At 42.0% G+C, this 25,433-nt stretch overlaps 1 protein-coding gene across 1 annotated transcript; it reads left to right on the top strand.

The window, feature by feature from the left end:
* The first annotated feature begins 9,979 nt into the window (after positions 1-9,979).
* LOC137298748 (O-acyltransferase like protein-like) lies at positions 9,980-25,035 on the top strand. Its single transcript, XM_067831023.1, has 15 exons — positions 9,980-10,592; positions 11,878-12,083; positions 12,864-12,963; positions 13,430-13,526; positions 14,889-15,244; positions 15,745-15,909; positions 16,409-16,502; positions 18,210-18,308; positions 19,417-19,579; positions 20,107-20,189; positions 20,914-21,045; positions 21,777-21,903; positions 22,644-22,836; positions 23,548-23,690; positions 24,529-25,035. Exons 1-15 carry the CDS (start codon positions 9,980-9,982, stop codon positions 24,634-24,636), a joined length of 2,679 nt encoding a protein of 892 aa, XP_067687124.1. The 3' UTR covers positions 24,637-25,035.
* The last annotated feature ends 398 nt before the right edge of the window (positions 25,036-25,433 follow it).

Genomic DNA, 25,433 nt, shown 5'->3' with positions numbered 1-25,433 from the left:
TCTGACTGTCATTTTATTTCGCTGAGATTTTAATACACATTTTCAACATGTTCTCTTTCAGTCATTTATCTTTTTTCTGGTTTTCAAACTAGAGAGACTTAAAACTGTCTTAAAGTTTCTTTTGGCTGTCCATTTAAACCAATAATAGTAACCCGGTCATATCGTGGCTTCATTATAGTCACCTAGCCACACCATTGCCTTATTATAGTGAGGTGCTCACATCATGGCCTCATCATAGTGACGTAGGGACATCACGCGGTCACTATAGTCACCTGGTCACACCATGGTGTTATTATAGTGAGGTGCTCACATCATGGCCTCATCATTGTGACGTAGGGACATCACGCAGTCACTATAGTCACCTGGTCACACCATGGCCTTATTATAGTGAGGTGGTCACATCATGGCCTCATCATTGTGACGTAGGGACATCACGCAGTCACTATAGTCACCTGGTCACACCGTGGTGTTATTATAGTGAGGCGCTCACATCATGGCCTCATCATAGTGACGTAGGGACATCACGCGGTCACTATAGTCACCTGGTCACACCATGGTGTTATTATAGTGAGGTGCTCACATCATGGCCTCATCATAGTGACGTAGGGACATCACGCGGTCACTATAGTCACCTGGTCACACCATGGTGTTATTATAGTGAGGTGCTCACATCATGGCCTCATCATTGTGACGTAGGGACATCACGCGGTCACTACAGTCACCTGGTCACACCATGGTGTTATTATAGTCACCTGGTCACACCATGGCCATATTATAGTGACATGCTCACATCATGGCCTCATTATAGTGTCGTGGGGATATCGTGCGGTCACTATAGTCACCTGGTCACATCATGGCCTCATTGCAGTGACGTGTTCACATCATGGCCTCATTATAGTGACGTGGGGACATCATGCAGTCATCGTAGTCACCTGGTCTCACCATGGCCTTATTATAGTGACGTGGTTACACCATGGCCTCATTATAGTCTCGTGGTCACATCATGGCCTCATTATAGCCACTTTGTAACAACGTGCCTCTGTTTAGTCACGTCACGATTTAGTCATGGGCTCATTATAGTCACATGGTCTCATTAGAGTCCCTTTGTCACGAGCGAATATCTAAATACAAACAGTATTGATATGTGTTCCATCCCTTTCATCATTGCAGTTCGAGAAGGGCGGGGACAACAGCTGGGAAGATCTTTAAGGCTGCTGGTATCACTGTTGTGATCGGCTACCTAATCTGCAGCGTCGCCACCACCGCCTCACTCGTCCATAAGTACAACGTTGATCTCTTCACGTAAGGAGGAAACATGTTAATATATTTTCAACTGTTCCGTCGCTTACAGTAACTTCACACGTTTAAGGGCAGTGTTTAGATGGGTCGCATGAATATCAATACACATGGGGGTGACAGGTGGAGTTTTAACGGTAAGAGTACCTCGAGGAACCTGTTGGCTTTCAGTGATGATCAAAGTTATACAGAAACACTGATTTGACCATGACAAATATAGCTATTATCACCATTATCTTCCATATGTAGCGATTGAATTCCAATAATAGTGCTAATAGAAATGATCAGTCCGACTATGGCAGGACCACCCTACCAGCCTGACGCTGCCAGTACCACCCTACCTGAATGACTTTGCCAGGATCACCCTACCACCCTCAGTACCTGAGCGTGTACGTATGGTGGACCTGGTTAGGGGGGATTCATTCCCCCGAACCAAACGTACATCATTCTTTTAGGGTAGCCATTGACAACCGTTTGTTCTTGGGTCATCTGGTTTGGTTCTTCCCAATCTCTGACTGACATTGGATGAGTACCCGTGCACAGAGCATACTCCAGAGAATAAACAGAGTACAATGTCCGGGGTACCTTTGGGTAATCAGTGTAAAGAATACACAATGTTATAGGTTGACATTATAACAGATTTTTTGCAGGAACCCACTACTGTACTTTGAAAAGGTGTACCTGAAACCGTGGTGTCGGATCGGAACATTCGCCATAGGGATGATGTAAGGCTACATCCTTCACGCCTTAAAATGCCGTGATGTTAAGATGTCTCCAGTGAGTAGTGGACATCGTTAATATCAAACCAAAGGTAGATTTCCGAAATTGGAATGTCGTGTCTACGCCGGACCACCTTAGTGGCCTCTTACAGTAAGCATTTGTTGGCGAAGGCCAGTTCTAGTCGGATCTTTACGTGTTTGCAGATCACTGACTGAAACACGTGTTAAGCATACCAGTAGTTCTGGTTTTGACCACGTATTCTCCACCCGAATACAAATACTGCAACTACGCAATGTGACGTTATGTAAAACTAAGAGGGTTGGTTTGCTGTTTTACGCTGCACTCAGCAACATATGGTGGCGGTCTGTTTCAGTGTGGTTGGGCGTCAGCTTTTGATTTCCCAACAATTTTATTCTTTGAAGAAACCTTTCTGTATTCCGTCGACCGATCACATGGATTCGAGGTTCCCAAGTTAAACAGGGAGTTTCAGAGATTCCACCTGATGGTACTAGAGAGCTATGGTACATTATTTGTTGCAGTTCCTGCAAGGTGTGGGCTGGTTCCTGGCTTTACACTGTCGACACTGTCCTGTACACTGTCGAACTATGACGCCAATGCTGAGGGGAGACATGGCTGGGGAGTAGAAGCAAGGACGGCTCATGAGACGCTATACAGACCCGTGTGGGGGCTGGTCCTGGCTTGGGTCTTCATGTGATTCAATGGGAGAGCAGGTGCCTGCAGCCAGGAGTGCTGAGATGCTGATGTGACTGTAATGCTTGATTGAAACGATCATCCTTTTTGGCCAAAGACAAACAATGCACCTGATGTCATGTTCACTATATCAGTCTCACTAACTGCTTTCGACAAGCAGGGCATTACCGAGCATGAGATGCAAGGATAATATGGAATGAGATTTGAAGGACAATAGAGACTGTTGTTTTTCTGTTTTATATTAAACTGAATTGACTGCTGAATTGATTTACTGTTGTAGCTTGCACATCTGTACATACAATACCCCTCCCACGGGTATCGTGGACTGGATGTTGTCCTAGGACTGGTGGCAGCCACTCTCTCGTCTCACATACGGGGCCTATGTTCATACAGACTGAGACAGCCACTGCGAGATCACTCTTCAGCTTTACGTCCGGGTACATTGTAAGTATATATCATTGAAGAGTGGGCTCCGTAAACGTTTTTCAGACTATTAAACAACATTTAATGCGCTTTGAAGACTTAACACGAAACATCAATAAAAATGCATTAGAAAGGAATCGGGTCCATAAATAGAAGCAGGCTCGCCAGCAGTTACATAAACTCAGGGGAAGGATATACTGCCTGTGCCATTGTGTACACGTATCAGGGGAAGCTGAACACGACTCCTCTTCTGTTCAAGAAGACATGGGTCCGATACACTGATGACAGATTGGCAAACATCTGAACGGAACACTGAAAGTTCAGTAGGCCTTTCATTTCATTAATAGTATGGCAACGGTTCTGGTAGCGAATCACTATACACTTTGTGGCAATCTAGTTCTGTCTGAAACTGATTCAGAAAGGTTCTTGCAACAGTCTGTCAGCAATGTGTGTTCTTTCACCAAGACAATATCACTGCTTGATCACATTCAGCACTAATCTTATTCGTCTGATCTAGCTCCCAGAGACTATGTCATGAAGAATGTGTTGAGGGGATGTATTTCGACTACTATTTTGACAGCCATAAGGAACTGGAATAACTGAAATGTTTTGAATGCTTATTTTCAAACTTTTGTTGGGCTACATCTTCCTTTGTGAGACTTAACCCTCCTTCGTGAAGGACGCTGGAAATTTCTTTTGAAAAACATTTCCCGAAAATGCTAAAAATAATACGTTGCACAAGGAATCGTTCATATGACATACCGGAAGTTGGGATTTATAACTGACTCCCATATTGTAGTTTATTGAAACGCTTGCTAAAAAAACGTTCAGTCAAGAGAGAATGTCAGACCGCTTCACTGTTTATTCCAGGTGTACTGCTTCTTCGGCTACACCTGCATGTCTTTCATCATCTTCCTGCTGGCCATCCTGGTGGAGCATTAGCTGGAGAAGCTGCTCCTGTCCTGAGTTATAACAGCTGCTGTCCACGCAGTCTACTACACCCCACCTGTATAATGCCTGTGTGATACAAGTGCTCATACCTACAGGTTGTTCAGCTTGACCTGAGCTACTCTACATATGCATGACCTGGGAGGTCAAGTGGCACAAACGGCTGGTCGAGTTAACTTCATTAAATAGGGGAGCAGAGATTGTTGTTGTTGTTGCGTTCGTGCGAAACATGCATACATGGATTCGTTACAGAACTTGTCCTGGAAAACAACCCTCTGGAAAAGACAATCATTTCATGTTTTAAATTAATTGTTTTTACAGTAAGACTGTAGCTATCTAGTGTGGTTTACTAACTTTACAACGTAAAGTCAGTTACGTTCAGAATCGGATTCACTGCTGCTACTGGCTGCCTAAAAGTCTGAATAGAAAACATTAAACCATCTGCAAATTGTTAAAGTTAGGATATTGATGACGATTTCTCGACAGTGAGATGTCAAACGGTGACCTTGTCTCGGGTATTCGGACATGTTGACAATCACCTGACAAAGGCCTTCCACAATAACTGACCCAACCAATTGTGACAGGGTCAGGCAATGCATTAGTAATCACGTGATCGGGTCAAGCTGAACCAACTGTATGTCAAGCATGTGAAAGACAACATATAAAAGCACTCTGTGAAGGGATCACGTGATAATTGTACATACATCCGTACTAAATGTGTGCTAATATTGAATCTACATGACAAAAAAATATGCTGAAATAGGTCAATAGTTTCATCAACAAATAAATTAGATTAATGAACACCAAACGCTAATGACGTAAATTAATCTCGAAGGCAGTGAAATTCATTTGCCTCAAATAACGAATATTGTTTAATCCATCTATAAACATCACAAAACAACAACAAAAAAAACAAACAAAAAAAAAACAAACAACAACCCCCCCCCCAAAAAAAAAAAACCCCAAAAAACAGAGCATACAGCATTTACGTATGTCGCTAATTTTGAAGTAAATCGTGCCACAGACTGGTAAACTCAGACCTTTTTTGGTATGAATTTTCAATTTTTGATTTTTAGTAAAATTTAAATCTAAGTACTGTAACATATGTATGTTGGCCAACAGAGGTTCACTAAACACAGTATCATTAATGTGACCAGTTGTAGGTTAGCTGTACATACTAAGGGGAAATCACTCTCATCTGACTTCTTGTTCTAGGCCATGTGCTCATGGCACCAGTCATTGTAGGTATGACGTTCCTAATGAGGATTTCTAGCTTGAGGCTCAACTTTGTAACTTCATTACAAGTACCATTGAATGGGTGTGAACATCAGTAATACGTGGTACTGGAACTGCCTACGTCTCAAGGGATGTTAACGTGTTCTTTTGAATCATCGTCAAATTCAGCACACGTGTTGGAGGTGTTCACATGAAATTGTTGCCACGTTCACAAAAGAGCGTTCTGCATGCACTCCTCATTGTTTACCACAATGTATGCGTCAGGTTAGACCTGGGCAGTATGGTATTCGCCCATGATAACATGTGAACTTGCCAGTAAAATTAATTTCTCAATTGTGACGTTTCATTTTCTTTTTTGCATAGTAAATTATTCAATACAACCGACAGAACACATATAACAGGAAGGCCGTGCCGGAATGCCAAGGTGAGCGTGTCATTGATAGGCTTACTGGTAAACACATATAAGATCGACGACCTGACAAATGACCCCAAGTTGAATACTTGGGAACGCCCCACAGAACGATCCACTTGAAACAAGAGGGAGACAGGTTGTCTGATAAATATCGAGAAGTTCATTTTCCCTGTGCGTTTCACGCATGAATTGTTATAGCACACTCGATTTGGGAACAGGTACAATCCCAACGAATTGAATGAACACAATATACTGAGCAAATATGCTTAGGACCACCGATCCATTTCACGAAGCAAATGACATTTTCTTGGGTTTTTTCGTAACAAAATTGTTGAATATCTAAAATGCTTGTCAATGCCCTAATCATCTATTTGTCTTCGTCTTAACTAAAGGTTAGCGTGGAATATCAGTATTTTACGTCTGAAATTGCAGTCTGATCATTCGAAGGAATATATGGTGTTGTTTCAATGGGCAAAGTTGACTTTTCGTCTGCTAAATATTAAATAGATAATAACTACATATAATTAATTGTGTTTCATTTAACTTTTTAATATGTTAATAGTTATCTGTTACTGAATGGTGGTGGCTAAATGAGAGTAGCAAGGGGGAATTACAACTGAAATCTGTTTAACAGTATTGAGACAGGTGTAAAACAGTAGCGAGACTGGTGTTACACTGTAGCGAGACAAGCGTTAATCAGTAGCGGTGTTGATTTCATGTCACGGTTAACATGTATTGCACGTGCATAATTGTCAAGCTACCTGTAGCAGCCAAGTGTACTCGCCCAATTCGTTGTACTGCCTCTCTTGTCACAAATGTGTTTAGTGCGCAGGATCATCTAATATGTGTCTAGCAGTAGTGCTAAACGATCCGTTGTAGTAGGCAGATAATAGACACATTCTGGGGACACATCGCAACAGACCCGTTGCAGATGGCCCGAAGCACAAGGCGCTGAGTATGACAGCTGTCCTAAGAAGCAGCGTGCCAGCACGGACGTCTGGATTCCATGCTAGATGACTCTAAGCAGAATCTATCCTTACGCAGGATCCTGCACAGCATACATTACCCAGTGGGCAGGGGTTTGGGGGATTGGCACCACACAGAATATTGTGTTCCTGAGGGTGACCTAGTTGGATGGCTGGACTGGTATTTCTGACAACGGTCGATCTCTACTGATTGTCGTCCAAGGGGTTTCTACTGCTATACGATATCGGCACCAGTCTTATACCTCAGTACGTCCGCCATTTATACAGTTACATGGTCCGAGACTGGCATTTCACACGGCATCTTGCGGACAAGGTGTTTTCGATGCCATGGACTGGCCTTCCTGTTATCAAGACATGAGGTCGATCGAACACAGCAGCAGACCTTGCGAAAACGACCAATGGTAATGCCTTCCGGTGGGAATGTTCCGGCATGTTTTCCTGATTAGGAGGCAAGGCCGCTCGAGGACGACAAACTCACTTTTGAGGTGATTAAGTGTCAGGGATCGCCATGCATTATTTTCCCAATAATATGATGTTGAATTGCACGTTTTGCTGTGTGGAGGTTTGCAGTGTGACTGGCATTCAAAATGTACACACAACATCCAATGTTGGATTCAGTGCAGCAAGTATTAAGTTAATAATTTGGTTAAGTATATTCCATTTCAGTGTCATGTTATGGGATCGGGGCCACATGCTAGTGACAGCATGATACCTCTTGTTTCGCTTCATGTAAGGTCAGGGACACCTCTAGCGAACGTACCATGTTCTAGGTTTGTGTCCACCCGACTGGTCGCTGTTTCCTTACATGAAATCAGTCACTTTCGGTTTAACATTTACTTTCGGGTTATAGTGTTAGCCAAAGCCAGGTAAGTGAATGAAAAGAGGTTGAATGTCGCGTTCTAAATCATTTCACTTGTTTACTCATGCGTGTGCGTGTGCGTGTGCGTGTGCGTGTGCGTGTGCGTGCGCTTGTACGTGTGTGTGTGCGTGTACGTGTGCGTGTGCATGTGCATGTGCGTGTTTTGTATTGCAAATGCTGGTTTAAAGGTTTAAAGCTCGAATAACTATTTCACTTTATTGCAACATATTTGTTTACATTCTCGAGTGCCCGTGTACCATGGACTTTGAGACAACCTAAGACAGGCTTCAGACCTCCCCGAGAAATGTAAACAATCACGTCTTGGCCAAGCTGCCAAGTGGCTAGTCAAACATGTGACAGTAGGAACAGATTATGAACGATCCACTAGAAGAGTACGTATACATCAGTTCAAATTCGATGTATTTATTTAGGTATCTCTACTACTTCAGTACAATGCAGGAATCATACGTGTAATTGTTGTATTAATCATGTTCATTGTGTTGATATCATTCAGGGAATAACGGGGTAGAGTCACCGGGCAATAACATGAGTATCAACCTCTCCATTACCAACAGTACTGTGGGCTTATATCTCATACGTGGAAAGTGCTAAATAGGTCGTGTAGAGATCTATGATGACCTGCAGTGCAAGACTGTACGAGTTTATGGACACTCCTGATCAACAACAATCTTAGATGGTTTCATAGGTAGATGTATAAAACGACATCAGATATGATTCTATTTGATCATGAGTGTGTTTTCATCACTTCGGGTGGGGCGGAAAGGTTTGAAGGAGACGAATTACTAAAGTATATATCTAGAAAATATACTATCCACAACAGCCGAACATTTTATGTTGAATTACACATTTCAGGGTAGCCCGATGGTTAAACACCCGGGCTCGAGTCATCTGGAGCCTCCCGCCGTTACAAAAGCGAGTGGAGTTGAGGCGGCCCTGAATCATCACAAAGTTTGAATCGTGGTGAAAACAAATGCCGTTTGTGACAAATGTATTGTCAGTGGCTAGTGGATTTAGGAGTTCACATACACACTGACCACTGATCGCCAGGAATACACTCACTTATTTCGAACTAAAGTGGAGGAATGACTCACCCACTCGTAAGTCACTCTGTGCAGAGTATTAAAACGAACGCTAATATTGTTGTTATATAAAACACGAAGAAACATACAGAAAATATTCAGTTATGGCCATAAGTTACGTTTCTACTAAAGAAGATTCGTTCATGGGTCAAATACTGGTGATATTAGGTGTCTCGATATAAAGGTATTCTGTCCAACTGATAATACGCGTCAGAAACATTGGCAAGTCACTTGGTCACCTAAAAACTTAGGAACATATGGTACATGTCAAAAATGGGCTTCAGACATTGTACCCATGTTTGGAACAAAACCCTTGTCTCCGTCATTGCGAACGAATACTTTAACCACTAGGCTACCACACCGCCTCCGTCAAATAATAAATAAATTCTGCAGACATCTCACAAAGTTGGTATGACGTTTTGATTGTGATCAGCGTTTCATGGATTGTTTTATTTTTACATATTTTCGAGTTAGAATGCAATTCATCGGTCCGCATTTGAGTCAATGGGCTATAAAATGTTGTGCTAAACGACAAAGAGGGATGTCAATATTAGAACAAATGCCCATCCTTCTTAATGAACATCGGATCCAGTACAAAGCTCTTGGGATTCCAACATTGAATATGCAGATACCACCTCGTCCCTGTGGCATTTTGTACACTATGGGAGTCATCATGCAGCCATGAATTTATCTTTTATAATCATCTGGTGATTAACATTTGAAGAATAAATTTGATTCAAAGTATGAGGTGCATACTATAAAGTTGTGCTGACAATCAACTTTCAACCTTGAGAAATACATACGCATTGTCCAAACATCGTGTAAATAATTATTTCCATCAAAATGTTATTTCTTTGTTATAAAACAAAATAAACCAAGAAACAAGAAACCTGTTTTGAGGATGTCAATTTGACTATATGTGGGATCAAGTTTACCTGGACGTTTGTGCTTGGATACAGGAGAATGTGAAATTAGGTACAACGACCTCATGCTTATGAGTAAATGCTATATTAAACGTGTGCTGATAACAGAACGTCTTCTGTGATGTTGCTATCAGTACGGGGGCTGACAAACAACAAATAGGACTGTACGTGGTCGGGTGACAATATTGCGGAGACTGTGTTTCGGCTGACCTTTGTGGTTACAGATTCCTTCCAGTTCTGAGACACGTGATCACCTAAAAAAAATGAACTCACATTATTTTCATGTCAAGTGAAACAGGAAACAGAGCTTTACTAGATTATTGTTAAAACAATTGAAGCCAGGGGCTGTTTCTTGAAACCATACCATGGAGTTCAGTAGACTCTTATTTCTCTTCTGTCTCCTCTCAATGCGTCGTTCGTCAGCTGGGGCCTCCTCAACAACAGATCACGGATCGTCACTTCCCAAGAGTACGTCAATGAGTGGTAGTGAGACCACTCACACAGCAACTGAAACATCACCATTATCTGTGACAAGTCTGTCCAATTCTGTTGAGAACACATCATCCTTCCAACCTGCAACGACAACGTCTTCGGCGATACCCAGAAATGCCACCACTCAAACACTAGGTTCTTTCCTATCCGGGCTGTTGAACTCATTCCTGCCCATGGTCCTGGACTCCTCCGTCAACACAACGTCCACGACTACTTCAAAACTCCCGCTTTCAGTCTTGTCCAAGCAGAACATAATCCCAGAACAAATGAGGAACTCCCTGCTGCCCCTTCTCATGGAGGGAGGAACGCCCGGCCTGGAATCAATCACACGTCTCTTTAAGAGCCTCTCTCCTGTGCTTCCGTCCATCTTGAAGGCCCTGCTACAGTCCAATACAAGCGGACTGACAACAGAGGAACTGACATGTTCCGAAGACATGGACACGTATCTAACCGATCTCTTACAGACGAAGATGTGGGCACTTAACAGTGAGTACAATGCTCCTTGAGGGACGTGCGTTGAGATGTTACTGACCTTTGTACTACTCAAAAGAAGTGTGCGAACACCCGAATCTTTTGATGACAGTTAATCTAGACAATACATGGTTCGAAAGACAATTTATCAGACAATCAACAGACAACCAATATGTGTAGAATCATAGGACGGAATTGTAGGTCTTACAAAACAAGTAATGAAATACACCAAAACGCAATAATGCGACAATGCAGCAGCGCAACAACGTGACATTTTACTCATTCCTCGTATTGTTTCATTGTCGCGCTTTGAATAATATGTAATGTATTTCAACAACGATATTATAGAGTCGTGGCTTTGGTGCCCCTTGTAAAGTTTGTGTTAATGGAGTTAAACAAGGCAATGATGCGACATGGGGCATTGCCGTGTCCTCGCGAATGTTTACACCGTGCCTACTCACATGATTTTAGATATATTGTGACGTTGAAATAAGCTCTTCCATTAAATTGGGATACATATTTATGCAATATTTAATCATATCTTACCTCACACGTAAATGACGTTTTGTGATTGGCTAAGCGCACTTCTATTATATTCAATGTACCACACTTACAAGCGAGGTACATTTCAGTGTACCCCGCTGCCGATGGCAACTCACTCTGTACTTGGAAGTATTATTCCTTTTTGTGGAATAACATTGAATATCACGCACGATGCACAAAAATGACCGATATTTTGCGAACGCAAATCGATGGAAGGGAGACAACTCTGAATCTGTTTTTTCTTGTGTCGTCTGCAAAATCTAGCGATGGATATGAAAATTTGATTGTCATGCCAATAAATATTTTTTTTACAAAACGTTCAAATGCAGACCCTATGAATATTAAGCAGTGGAATTACACCGCGGCCACTTTACTAAAATAATACCTCGTATCAGATGAGTCAATATTGCCACAACGCGATACATAGTGACGTTGAAACTGACCCTTCGATTACATTGGGGCACATATTAACACAACACATGACATCAGATGGGTCAATGTGTTAAGGCGACACTGCCCCTTCTGCGTTTTCTTACTTAACGTCAGTTTACGAAGATCTTTCCAAAGTGAAGACATATTCCGCTTTTGTATTTCTGATACCTTGCCTTAATAGATACATTTCATTCATGTTGTATCAAGAATATATGAAGGACAAGCGTTGTGTTTGCCGAAACAGCGAAAGGTAACCCACATATTTTTTTCTAGGGTGCATAATTGGACAAAATTACAAATAATATTTATTTTTCCCTTCTTGCAGTGTTCGATGCATCAGGAAAACCTGGCACCGCCATCCTGGAAGGGGCAACGACCTTTTTCGGCAACTTTGACGAATGTCTTGACGGACCCAGCAAGGTGGATCCAGCCACAGGGAGAGAAATAAAGGGGGACACCTGCGTTGTAAACATTAAACCTCCTGCACAGCTGCTGGCCGCAATGGGAGCCGGAGGTGGAGGTGGGGGAAATGTATGTCCCGACTACTTTCACTTTTACTTTTTACCACTACAACTATCAATGCCTGATTTTGCATCCATGTACCAAAGAGGATAGTTATTTTTATTATGCTATGAATTTAATCAGACAATGATATCAACATCTTGTCAATGGTTACCCAGATTTGGTATTTCAGTCGATATGGCAATCCTAATATTATACGTGAAAGAAAAGTATCATTTCCCCCTCGCATTAAAATCTCGTCCTTCTGGGCACTCAGTCACTGCTGGGTGAACAGAGAACAGACACCTCTGCATCTGAGGAAGTGAAAGTGATAAGTAGATTGGGACTGTGTAGGACTTGTATGGTGACGACTGTATGATATGAACTGTTGATGTCATTCAGAAAGCGGTCACATGAAACATATGTTGTATTTAGGATTACAGTTTCTCAGTAAATGAGAAATTTTGTTCTTTTCTTAGGCTGAATATACTCCAAGAGTCAGGCATCTGAGTTAGTTAGGGTTAGGTCATTGTGAAGAATGTGGACGTGATTGTGAAGGACTAGCGTTTAGATTGTGAGGTAGTTTTCTGTGTTGGTTGTGAGTGATGTTTGTGTTTAGAATATGAGTATGTGTGCGTGTACGCATGCTTGAACTATACATGTATTCAAGGCATGTAGGATTTGTTGGATTGCGGAACGCGGTTTGTGGTTGATACGTCCCTCACCCTTCTTACTTACACCCCACTCTGAATGAGCTACACCCGATACAACATATTTCATGGATTATATAAACTGACATTTCATTCACAGGGTGATGGTATTTTGGGCGGACAACAACTGGCCTTCAACTGGCACCTGTGTCTTCCCAGTAGTTGCGGTGGCAGCATGGTCCAGTCTGGGCTCCAGAGCCGTGAGTGTGTCAATTGGACAGGCAAACCCGTCTGAACATGTATTCTTTAAATATATTAATCTGTGATACATAACTCTACATGTAGATACAACAACACCTAGTGTTCAAAGCGCAGTTGTCATGTGTGTAGATGCCAGACCAGTGCTAGTTCTTGGGGACCAAACAGACTGTGTCATGGGTGACTAAGGATTACTGCGGTCCGTTCATGGCCCCACCCCTCGTCATTGATGAAAAAGTATTTGTGGAAACAGGAGATATAAAATAACGGTAGTAGTAATTGTAATCATTCATGTTCGAATACCAGGATTGTTTGAAAAGCCATATACGAGCACGTTTCAAGAGCGTGGGTGTAAATATTTTGCCAGGCAGTTAACATGTAAAAAGCACCAACCAATGTGACCAGTATATAAACTGCACCATTCAGTATCTACAATCTAGGTATGCTGTTTCAACATTGGTCTTACAGGTCTATCGCAAATCAATTTGACAGTCGCAAGAGTGGTGTGTCATTCGGAAATAAAAAACGGCCCCGTCAGTAACGATAGTGGTGCGGTTGGAGCCATGTGAGTATTGACATATATTATATATACATCAGCAGGTTTTGGATGTTTTTAGTAATAGAGTTATCACAGCCACTGTGGCAGATAGGTGTGGGTGAGATTTCAGATACTCGCAACAAGAACACTTAGTAATATCTGTGCCACAATCTCAGGCAAACGGGTTGATTTGTTCTCCTTTTGGGCGTCCATTTGTTCGACAGGAAGTGTGGTTTTACGTTGCACTGAAACTATTCCGGCTATATGGCGGCGTTCTGTACATAATCTACCTGCGCAACGGGCAAACGATGACATGACAGACTGTAAAATGTAAAAGGCTGTAGGTCCAAAATACATTCAAAATGATATCCAAATGTGGTCGGGGGGACAGTGATCATTCAAGTATGTTTATAATAAAATCGATACAAGGCAACAGATTTTCCAATGTCTACATTAGTATTCTTGAAGGATTTGCTAAATAATATATAAGGCTATTCAACAAATTTTGTGATACACCTCTGTTCTCATTTGAGAATAGGATTCACAAATGAAGAGTGCATGGAATTCATCTTTAGTATGGCTTGGATCTTTAGATTTACATGATATAAAGTATCTTTGATTATATAGTCAGTGTTTTGATAACGCCCCTTTTCTACAGCTGTTTTAAAATTACCACATCCAAATTGTGCTACATGTGTACAAAGGGTAAATTATAAATAACATTCGACATTTAACGCTGATTCAAAATGTTAAGATAGTTGCATTTGGAGGAAGTAAAAAGGTTAGAGTAACAACTATCGCAGAGTAGAACTAAACTATCTGAAAATCTTTGTTTAAATAACCCTATAAACATGAGTCAACCAAGTCAGCGAGCCAGAACGCCTCTTACGACAATCATGGACTAATGAAGGCCAATATTTGAACCCGGACCTTGACAGGGGGTTATCCGCCACTGGTTGGTCAGTCACCTGACCTTGTGATTACACTGAGTGATGGGAGTTAGTGTCTGAGTTGTTGTAACGCCACTTCAACAACAATCCCGTTATATAGGAAAGCCGGATGTGAGGCAAGTCTTTGGTGAATCCCACGAGCTCAGAAATGGTTCTGACAAACCTAATCAGGGCTAACTGGGATAGTTTAGGAATGAGAACTTGTTTTTAATGCTATGATGCGACGTTTCTATGGAGGTTGTTAAACCGTTTTCTAGAATATACAAGGCTGTTATCCATAAGGTATCTTAACTTTCTAACTCCTACAGCGTGTTCCTGGACACTAAAGCAGGCGCACCAAGGAAGAGCTAACATTTGCTGTTTAATAACCGCTTTTGTAATAGCCATGTTTTTTTCCCATTTCACGTGTATACATACCCTCTGTCTTGGACGATTTCAGCGTCTTGACAGCCATCATGGGATGCATGGTCCTTCTGGGTTCCGGCCTGGATCTGTACATCCGGGCTACCAAAGGCCTTCGTCGAAAGGTTCCCTTGAGTCCTCGTAAGGGCGAAGTTAAACTGACAGAAATCTGTACAACCTTGAACCATTCTGGGGAAACGACATTTACAAATGGGAAAATAGATACAAATGACTTGATTGAGAATCCACGGCTCAATATCGTGAACGGTGGAATAGACAACCCTGCAGGTCCACAAGTTCAGGAGACAAATGGTGGACACTTGGTGTATCCTAATGGTGGACAGCAGCTCCTAACAGTGGACAATGAGCCTGACCAGAAATATAAGCCTAAGTGTACGTTTTGTAATGGTCTTGTTGATAAGTGACATTTTACACTCAAGTTTCATGCAGATTCAGAAATACCTGTGTTGTTAGAGTTATGTGGCTTTATTGTATAATGTAAGTTGTAAGTTGGATAGCAAGGAACTACTAAAATGGCCTCAGGTTTAACAAAGTATAACCCGTCAAAGCCAGAGATTAACCAGCCTCACTTTATCTTCGAAACAGATGAAGTCGGGCGGAAATAGCGGTGAAAATCACATGAATGGCAATCGCATGAATGTGTTCGCGAAAGTAACTTTAACATGCTGGAGTTCCTTTAAGATGTATTGTAAATCCCATCAAAGGCTCCTGTTAGAGAAAAAGCAAGTGTATGTCGTGAAACAGATATGGATATTTTGTTTCTAAATGACCGGTTTGCTTTGTATTTGAGGAACGGAATTGTTAGTTCAATATATATATAGGCACAATGAAACACGTAAAGTGACACTGAAACTGCTGTTTTGATTTGGCAGTGTTGGAGCGGATCCTGTTGTGTTTCTCAGCCGTCAGCAATGGGGAGAAGATCCTCAGCGTTAAGCGTTCACCTGCATCTATTACCTGTCTCCACGGCATCCGGGTCCTTAGCATCGGCTGGGTCATTTTGGGCCACACGTACATATTTACCATGTCTACCGCGGGTGGGTCATATAGATTTATAGTTGACAATTCAATATACCCATACAGATATAGTTATGAAAGTGTTTTTTGTTTTCTTTGTGTGAGTGTTGTTTAACGCCCGTATCAGTAATATTTCAGTCATGTGGCGAGGGCCTATAAATAATCGAATCAGACATTCCAGTGATCAACAGCATGAGTATCGACCTACGCAACTGGGATACAATGATATGTGTCAACTAAGTCACGGAGTTCGACCAGCCGATCCCGTTAGTGGCTTCGTGAGGTGTGGACACGGCACATGAAACAGTATGGACGACTTGTGAGAATACTAACATTGGTTCTGTTAACGACATCTGCATTCTTCTGAAAAATGTTAGGACTCCTCTTCAGACCACTCATGGTGTCCCCTACCGTGATGTTGCTAGAATGTTGCTCAACGGGGCGAAAACCCACATTTACTGTATATTCTCTGCTTTTCGACAAGTGGATGTCCTCAGCTCGCTTATCCTTGTGTTGCAGGAAACCCCAAATCATTCGTGAAGATAGTACAAAGCTTTAGTTTCCAAATTATGTTGAACGCAACAGTTTCTGTTGACTCATTCTTCGTTCTCAGGTAAGATTCGAAGGAGTCACATATAAATGATAATTCGAGACTTACTTTGCAATATGTAGTTCCTCGAATGCCCCGATCAGTTGCCTTTTGCCCTAATACGTTATAACTATTGACACACACCAAACACGCGTTTTTTTGCGGTTGTTTTAGACCGCTTCTGTGGTGTAGTGGGTAGAATTTCTGTCCAGGAAACCGATGGTCGATAGTTCGATTCCCTCCCGAGTCAGACCAGATATGATCTTCCTTGTTTGCTTTGAGGCGTTTGGCATTAAAGAATTAGTCAGCTGAGAGTCCGTATCTCAATGTATAACTATGTGTTAAATTATGTGGTATCTTGACATGCTATATTCACCAGAGTGGTATCTGGGCATGATGTATGAACATAGTGCCTTGGACATGGTATATCAGCATGGTATGTGGGCATGACATATCAATGTGGCATCTGGGTAAGGTATATTAATGTGGCCCCAGGGTATAGTATATCAGTGTGGTATCTGCGTATAGTATATCAATATGATATCTGGGCATGGTATATCACTGGCAGCGGGGCATGACATACCAATGCGGTATCTTGGCATGGTATATAAATGTGGTATCTTTGCATGGTATAGCAATGTGGTATCTGGAGATGGTATGTCAGTATGGTATTTGGGCATGATATATCAGTATGGTATCTGGGTAAGGTATATTAATATGGGCCCTGGGCATAGTATATCAGTGTGGTATCTGCGTATAGTATATCAATATGATATCTGGGCATGGTATATCACTGGCAGCGGGGCATGACATACCAATGCGGTATCTTGGCATGGTATATAAATGTGGTATCTTTGCATGGTATAGCAATGTGGTATCTGGAGATGGTATGTCAGTATGGTATTTGGGCATGGTATATCAGTATGGTATCAGGACATGGAATATCATTATGGCATGTGGGCAGGATATATCATTATGGCATCTGGTCATGGCATATAAATCTGGTATCTGGGCATGGCAAATCAGCATGGTATCTCGGCATGGTATATCAGTATGGTATTTGGGCATGGTATATCAGTATGGTAGCTGGGCATGGTATATTTATAAGGTCTCTGTATATGTTATATCAATTTGGTATATTGGCATGGTATATCATTCAGGTATCTCTCCATGGTATGAGAATGTGCTATTGTTTAGTTTAATATCTCGCAGCGTGACGGAACCTCTCAGGTTCCAGTCAGAAACACGTATCAGGCAAATGTGGTGAGAACTGTTTGACGAGTTCAAAGCGAGAAGTCCGGTTTTGAAGCTAGTACATTGACTTCAACTCGTGAAGACAGGTTCAGACCTGCATCAATGCATATGGTGGAGATCACTGACCTATTGAACTTGCTTGTAAACCCTCTCCAGATCTAGAATTTAGGCTATTTTGCATGTGCCAGGTGCCCGGTTCTTACGGCTTGTTGATCGTTACCATATTTGGGAATAATAGCAATGCACAAACGGCATTGCATGTCCAACACTGATTCTGACTGCTGTTTGTGTCACAATTTGAGTTTATGTGAAATCATACAGTCGACACACACTGCATTCAGTGAAACTTTCAGTTGATTTTAGAAACTGAGTATTTGTCATTTTCGTTTGTTTATTTATAATTATATTCTTCTATAAACACCACATATATGGTTTCTTATTTGAGTAAAAGCTTACTTTAACATCCGTGTGTCGCAGTGGCCTACTGGTGACGTACTTGTTCCTGAAGGAGACAGAGAAGGCTGGAGGTCTGAAGGTGAAACACATGGTCATGTACTATGTCCACCGCTACTTGAGGTCAGTCAAGCCTGTTTCATTCAACTTGTGTACACATTGTAGATGCATATATGTATTATTAAATTGTTGAACGCTTCACTTGAAAATTGTATTTGACCAAAATTGTATAACGGTATAAAAGGTACACACTTATTTCCTTTGTGCTGTAGTTAAATTGGTCATGCTACATGGGGAACAGTTTAAACCATTTTTGTATTGTCAATCTATACAAATATGGGACATAGTAGACAATTGGAGGTTGTGGAGTAATTCAGTAACTAAATAGTTAAGAAGTGTTGAAGGCAACGATTGGGAAATTTCGACTCTGTTGTCGACTCTTGCAACAGTCTCTGACACACGTCCACTTAGTCAACCAAATAGCCTCTATCTAACCGTTTCATATCACACGAATGCTTAACTCATGACGATCCCGGTTACAATGGGTCTTCATCTATCCATAGAGGCGACTTAAGGGATCGGGTGGTTAGGCTTGACACATAGTAGTCCAGCTGAGTAGATCGAAACTACCTCAGCCACACAACGATAATATGTCTGAGTCTCTTAAAGGCACAATGTCACATATTTTCGACAATATTTTGGCCTATATTTTGTATATTAGGGTGTATGCCGCATCCAGGGTGTAGTGGAACGTATACCCTGGAGATATCGATGATGAGGCGAACAACATCCAAACAGGTAGCACTTACCAATACATGTATGGAATGAAAACGTTTGCTCCGTACACTGTTCCTCGGAAGATATTCTTAAAGAGACAAAAGGGACATAACTCTGTGGGGTTCGATTGGAATAGTGGTAGGTCGGCTGGTAGAGGACACGACAGTCGATTTAATGCAACGTTGCATTATTCGAACTTTTTCATTTGATCCAGTAATCAAAATACCTAATACTAATATTGGGGATAATTGTACGGTAGCTTCCTTGAGGACTGGTAGTTAGTATTATTGAGAGAAATACATTATGTATTTTAGGAGAAGTGGGATGTGACATTGTGCCTTTAAACAATCCATAAACAAACAGATGCTAATGTTCAATTCCATAATGTAAGCATGTGTGAATATCATTCTTTAAGAATAGCTCTGGTTAAATGTAAAATGTGTTCATGATACAGACTGACGCCCGTCTATGCCTTCATAATGTTCGTCTACACGGTCCTAGTGAGTCATCTGGCGGATGGTCCAACGTGGGTTGGGCCGTATGACAAGAAGAACTGTGAAACACGCTGGTGGACGAACCTACTTTACATCAACAATTTTTATGAAACAAAGAAACAGGTAACACCTTTATCAGCCGTTGGTATGAGTTTGTGATTTGTTTACTTGTTGCTTAACGCCGGGTGATGCAACTTCAAATCAAGTCACTGTTATGGTGAGCATCAGGTTTTGGCGTTGGCGGAGTCAAGGGTAGGGCGGAGCCAAACCAACCCTCACCTACCTCATCTCTCCCTCTCTCCCCCCCCCCCCCCCTTCCCTATCCTACCCATCTTGTTTGATCATGGCCTTAGTATTGCCCCTGGTCGACTCAAAGTGCTTAGTGTTGTTATCTGTCAGATCACGGTCTTAGTATCGCCACTTGACCAGATCAAAGGTCTAGTGTAGTCATCTGGTCCAGTAATCGTCTTAGTATGGCCACCAGATTAGATCATGACCTTAGTATCGTCTCCTGCTCAGATCATGGCCTTAGTATCGGCGCTCCACGACATGGCCTAAGTATGGTCACCAGTTCACATCATGGCCTTCACCATGTCAGATCATGGGCTAACATTGTCACATCACGGTTCCTTTTCCCTCCGCTGTTTCAGTGTATGCCTTGGGGCTGGTACTTGGCAAACGACATGCAGTTCTACGTGGTCGCTCCACTGGCCCTCGTTCCATGGGCGTTAAGGTACATATTCATACTAAGCCCGTGAGGTAAAGCTACTTCTGGACCCTCAACCCATCAACGCTGATGTACATCATATATATGGAGGGTTCTTAACACAGGCTTTCGGGGAAAGGGATATTCTGTTTCTTTTTGGACTCGCACTGACGTAAGGTTTTTCAAGTGGAGCCCTTTCACACATTGAAGTAAGGTATCTCTAGTACAGCCCTTTCACACATCTAGGTAAGGTATCTCTGGTGAGGCCCTTTCACTCATTCAGGTAAGGTATTTCTAGTGAAGCCCTTTCACACATTAAGGCAAGACATTTCTAGTGGAGTCCTCTCACACATTAAGGTAAGGTAGCTCCAATGGATCCCTTTCACTGAAGTGATAGTGTCTGGTTGATTGCGGCGCTTGCCCTCTTCTAGGTATAGGTAAGAGAGTTTGGTTACCGCTCTTGTGCAATAAATACTGCAAATATGTTCCAGCGTATAATTGACTGCAAATATTTTCTGGCGAATATCTGACTGCAGAAATGTTTTAACGAATATCTTACTGCGATTAATAAAATCTGTGTTCCATCCATTTCATCGTTGCAGTTCGAGACAGACGGGGGGCCTCTGCTTGGTCACGTGATAACATCATGAGCTCATTAAAGTGACATGGCCTCATTAGAGTCCCTTTGTCACGTGCGAATATATGATTACAAGCAGTAATGATATGTGTTCCATCCCTTCCATCGTTGCAGTTCGAGAAGAGCGGGGACAACAGCTGGGAAGATCTTCAAGGCAGCTGGTGTCACTGTTGTGATTGGCTACCTCATCTGCAGCGTCGCCACCACCGCCACACTTGTACACAAGTACAACGCTGACGTTTTCACGTAAGGAGGAAACACGTCAACATAGTTTCAAATGTTCAATCGATAAGTTAGTTAGAATGATAATACAGAGAAACACTAGCAAGGGTACCTGCGGTAATGGTGAACCTTACCAGCCAGGACTGTACCAGGACCACCCAACCTCTCTGCTGGATTTAAGAACTCTTAATCTGTTTAGCGTAAATAGTTATAACGTCTGATGTAGGCCTCTACGTGGTGGGCCTGGCTATTGAAGATTCATTCCCTTGAACCAAACGTACATCATCATGTTTAGGCAGCTGTTGATTCCCCATTGTTCTTGGTGCCTTAGCTTTGGTTCGTCCCAATCTCTTGATTGACATTGAACGAGTACCCGGGTTTGCTGGATAATGCTGAAGGTTGCAGTGAGTGTTGCAGCCTACCCATTCTCCGAAACGTTCTTGGTGGGATAGACTTAGGCAGCGCTTCCTGGGAGAAGTCCCATTCGTTGTCTGTAAAGGTTCAAAGAACCTTGAGCTTGGATGAGCCTAACCAGCATGACTGCCTGGATGACCCATCCTTCTTTACCGCATCAATTCATCTACCTATCTTAATCGGTATTTCGGATTCGAACAAATAACCAACAGATCCTGCATCCGTGCACGGGCCGTTCTCCCAAGAGCAAATGAACTTAATACCCCGGGGTACTTTTGAGTAATTAATGTAAAATAACACACAATGTCAGTTAAGCTGACATGATTATTGATATTTTTCAGGAATGCTTCGGTGTACTTTGAAATGGTGTACGAGAAACCTTGGTGTCGGATCGGAACATTCGCTATAGGGATGACGTTAGGCTATATCCTTCACACCATGAAGTCCCGTGAGGTGAAGATGTCTCCAGTGAGTAGTATACATTGTCCAGCTTACAGGAAAAGTAGATTTCAGAAACGTCATTTCGCCCAGTCCAGTCCTTAGATTACCCATGGGAATATCCACTCCGCTGACCTTCTCGTGAATATAGATAATAATTATGTCGTTGGGGATAAGAATTATTAATTTAACTTGTCCTCGACGGAGACCTGGTTTCAAACGCATATTGCGAAACACAAATCCATCTCCTATTTAAACACGCAAGTTCAGTCAGTGTGATAACGCGGATTTGGAAATGGCCCACGTGAAGAATTTAAGCAGCATCACTCATTTTGTATATGACAGGTTTGGTTTGACGGATGGGCTTGTTTTGAACCCAGTCGGTGGGATCACAGTTTGTTTGTTTGTCTGTCTGTTTGTTTGTTTGTTTGATGATTAAGCCAAAACAAAACAATGGCAGCTATATGCCGTTGGTCTGTTCATAATCAAATCTGGGCCAGGCAATCCAGTGATCAACTGCGTGGGTATCGATCTACGCAACTGGGAAGCGATGACAGATGTCAACAAAGTCAGCGAGACTGTGCACCTTGGTCACCTCATACGGACATCAATGGATTGCTGAAGACTAATTCTAGCCTGGGTTGTTAGAATTATTTTATTTGAGTATATTAGAAATACGACACGCGAATTCAATGTTCCCAAGTTAAACATGGACTTTCAGAGATTCCACCAGATGACACTAGACTACTATGGTACATTATTTGTTGCAGTTCCTGCAGGGTGTGGGCTGGCTCCTGGCTTTGGTGGCAGCTGGGGCCTGTACACTGTCGACCTATGACGCCAATGCTGAGGGGAGACATGGCTGGGGAGTAGAAGCAAGGACGGCTCATGAGACGCTATACAGACCCGTGTGGGGGCTGGTCCTGGCCTGGGTCATCTTCATGTGTTGCAAGGGAAAAGCAGGTGCCTGCAGCCAAAAGTGTTCAGAAGTTGTCACGATTATGTCATGTTATGATTTTCTGGTTGGTCATTGGTCCATGCAGATAGAAAATGTACTGTATGTCATCATGGTCCTATGTGTGGTGTTCTTACTTCAGTAAGATCTATATCGATCTATATCCCGTTTTTTATATTGTATTATTCTGTTTAATTATATATCTTCAATAACGTGCTAGTAGCTTTACTGTTTTACGACGACAGGTTTCAATCTTCAAAAAGTGTTTATCTTTAATTACAAATTGCTCTCGTCACGATATTTTTTTGAACTATTGCAGATGCAGCGGCAAATATTGAGTCACTTATTCGTGACCACTGACAGTGTTGTATTAACCAGGCCCGTTAAATCATATTCCTCATATCAATGTCACCCGCCTCTTTTCAAAAGCAATTATTGAGCACGAGGTGATAAGGAATGTGCTTCGATGAATAATAGGGACTGGTTTTATATTTAACCCAGCTGACTGCAAGGGGCGGTGTGGTAGCTTTATGGTTAAAGGTCCAGTCGTCACGCTGAAGATCCGGTTTCAATCCTCCACATTGATACAATGTGTGAAGACTGTGTATTACTGGAATGTTGCTATAAGTGGTGCAAAACTAAACTCATTCCTCAGTTAACTGCTGAATTGATTTACTATTGTAGCATGAACATCTGTACATACAATGCCCCTCCCACAGGTTTCGTGGACTGGATGTTGTCCTGGGACTGGTGGCAGCCTCTTTCTCGACTCACATACGGGGCCTACCTTATGCACATCATGCTGATACAGACTGAAACGGCCACTGCGAGATCCCTCGTCAACTTTACATCCGGGTACATTGTAAGTACATCTCTCTGAAGAGTGGGTTCGGTAGAGGGTTTAACACCATGAAACAGAATTTAATGCGCTTTAAAACCTCTTGCTAAACATGAAGCGTTCCGATTCAAAAACAAAACAAACAAAAACAACTGCATGCAAAGGAATCGTCTGCGTTGGTAGAAACCTACAAGTAGGCATTTTTCGGGGAGTATATTTCACTATGTGAGAAACTCTGACAATGAAGAAATGTTACAAGGTTGATGCCAAAGCTTCTGGTATCTGATTAAAAACAAACAGGGCTTCATATGGGAATGTCGCTCTGTTTGAAACTGATCCAAAAATGTTCTTGCAACAGTTTGTCGCTCTTGTTGAAACGGAGTTGACAACGTTCAAACAATGTTTGTTCCTCCACCAAGACAATGCAACAAGCACTCATCTCATTCGCCTGATCTAGCTCTAACAGAGCCTGAGATCTGCTCACCAACATGAAGAAGATTCTGACGGAATCTGTGTTGATGCCTTTTTTGGAGTTTTTGGACAGCCAACGGAAACTGGTACAAACGGGAATGTTAAGATTAATTCATTTTCTGATGTTTTTAAGCCAAATCTTTCCATTTGAGGCTCAACCCTGATACGTGAAAGACGATGAGAATGTATTTCGAAAGAACTTACCTTTCCCCAACACGCTAAAAATAATACGTTGCCCAAGAATCGTTCATATCACACACCGGATGTTCGGATGTCAATGCATCGTAGGTAATTCAGCATGTATGACTCCTATAGTGTATATTTTGAAACTCTTGCTAAAATCACGTTCTGCCATATGAAAAATGTCATACCACTTTGCTGTGTATTCCAGGTATACCGCTTCCTTGGGTACACATGCATGTCGTTCATCCTATCCTTTATGGTGTCCATCCTGGTTGAGGCGCCCCTGCTGCAGCTGGAGAAATTGCTCCTGTCCTGAGTCACAACTGCTTCCGGTCATGTTAGCGAGTCTCACGGCTTTAAAATATTCATTAAACAGACAACCATCCTTTGTGACAAAACTGTAATACCATTCCTAAATATTGCAGTCTCGCCTTGAATTTCAAGTTGTAGATGTCAAAGTTTTACAAGATTGATGAGGCCAAGGAAGAAACAGATGATGAAGAGAAATGAAGAGAAAATGTGACAATTTATTCCACAACTTTTGAAATATTTTACCTGTGTGGTTTTGTATTACTTTTTCTCATATGCATTGTCAATGGCGAGTGGAATATTCTCAACTTCTTAATGGTATATCATAAGGCCACCCAAAGTTTTGCGTTTCTACATGTTAATAGAATATAGGTGGCTTGGCTTGGTAAAGTCTTGGTAAAGTCTTGGTATTAGTTCCTTCGGAAACAATGCAAAATAGAAACAGACGAACAGAGATAAACCAGACTTGACATTTCCATGAGTAGTTTTAAATGGGTGAAAGAGACAGCCTGGTGTCCGTTTCGAATCAAAGAAATAATTGTCTTTTTACACCACCAAATATGTGATTGCATCGGGACAGTACTGGCCTGAAAACCCTCATATTTGAATCATAGAAGATAAGTTGCCAGTTGCTTATACACAGGTAAATCGTAAGGGTTAAGTGCCTTTCGATACCCTATTCATATTTTGGAAAGATTTGATAGTTTTGAACAGTGATATGAACTTGGTATCTTTTTCGCTGTTCATTTTGCAGGAGAACGATTTCACTAAATTACAAAGTATTATCCCGCTGTGACCGTTTAA

This window comes from Haliotis asinina, chromosome 10 (genome assembly GCF_037392515.1).
Source record: "Haliotis asinina isolate JCU_RB_2024 chromosome 10, JCU_Hal_asi_v2, whole genome shotgun sequence".
NCBI classification, from domain to species: domain Eukaryota; kingdom Metazoa; phylum Mollusca; class Gastropoda; order Lepetellida; family Haliotidae; genus Haliotis; species Haliotis asinina.
Note: the sequence above shows the minus strand (reverse complement) of the source record. Positions and strands in the feature narration are given on the sequence as shown.

Bases quoted from the DNA above. Each gene is read 5' to 3' on its own strand.
- LOC137298748 (XM_067831023.1), top strand. From the start codon at position 9,980: ATGGAGTTCAGTAGACTCTTATTTCTCTTCTGTCTCCTCTCAATGCGT. The intron at 13,527-14,888 runs GTGAGTATTGAC...GGACGATTTCAG, and splicing joins AGTGGTGCGGTTGGAGCCAT to CGTCTTGACAGCCATCATGG. The intron at 22,837-23,547 runs GTGCCTGCAGCC...CCCCTCCCACAG, and splicing joins GTGTTGCAAGGGAAAAGCAG to GTTTCGTGGACTGGATGTTG.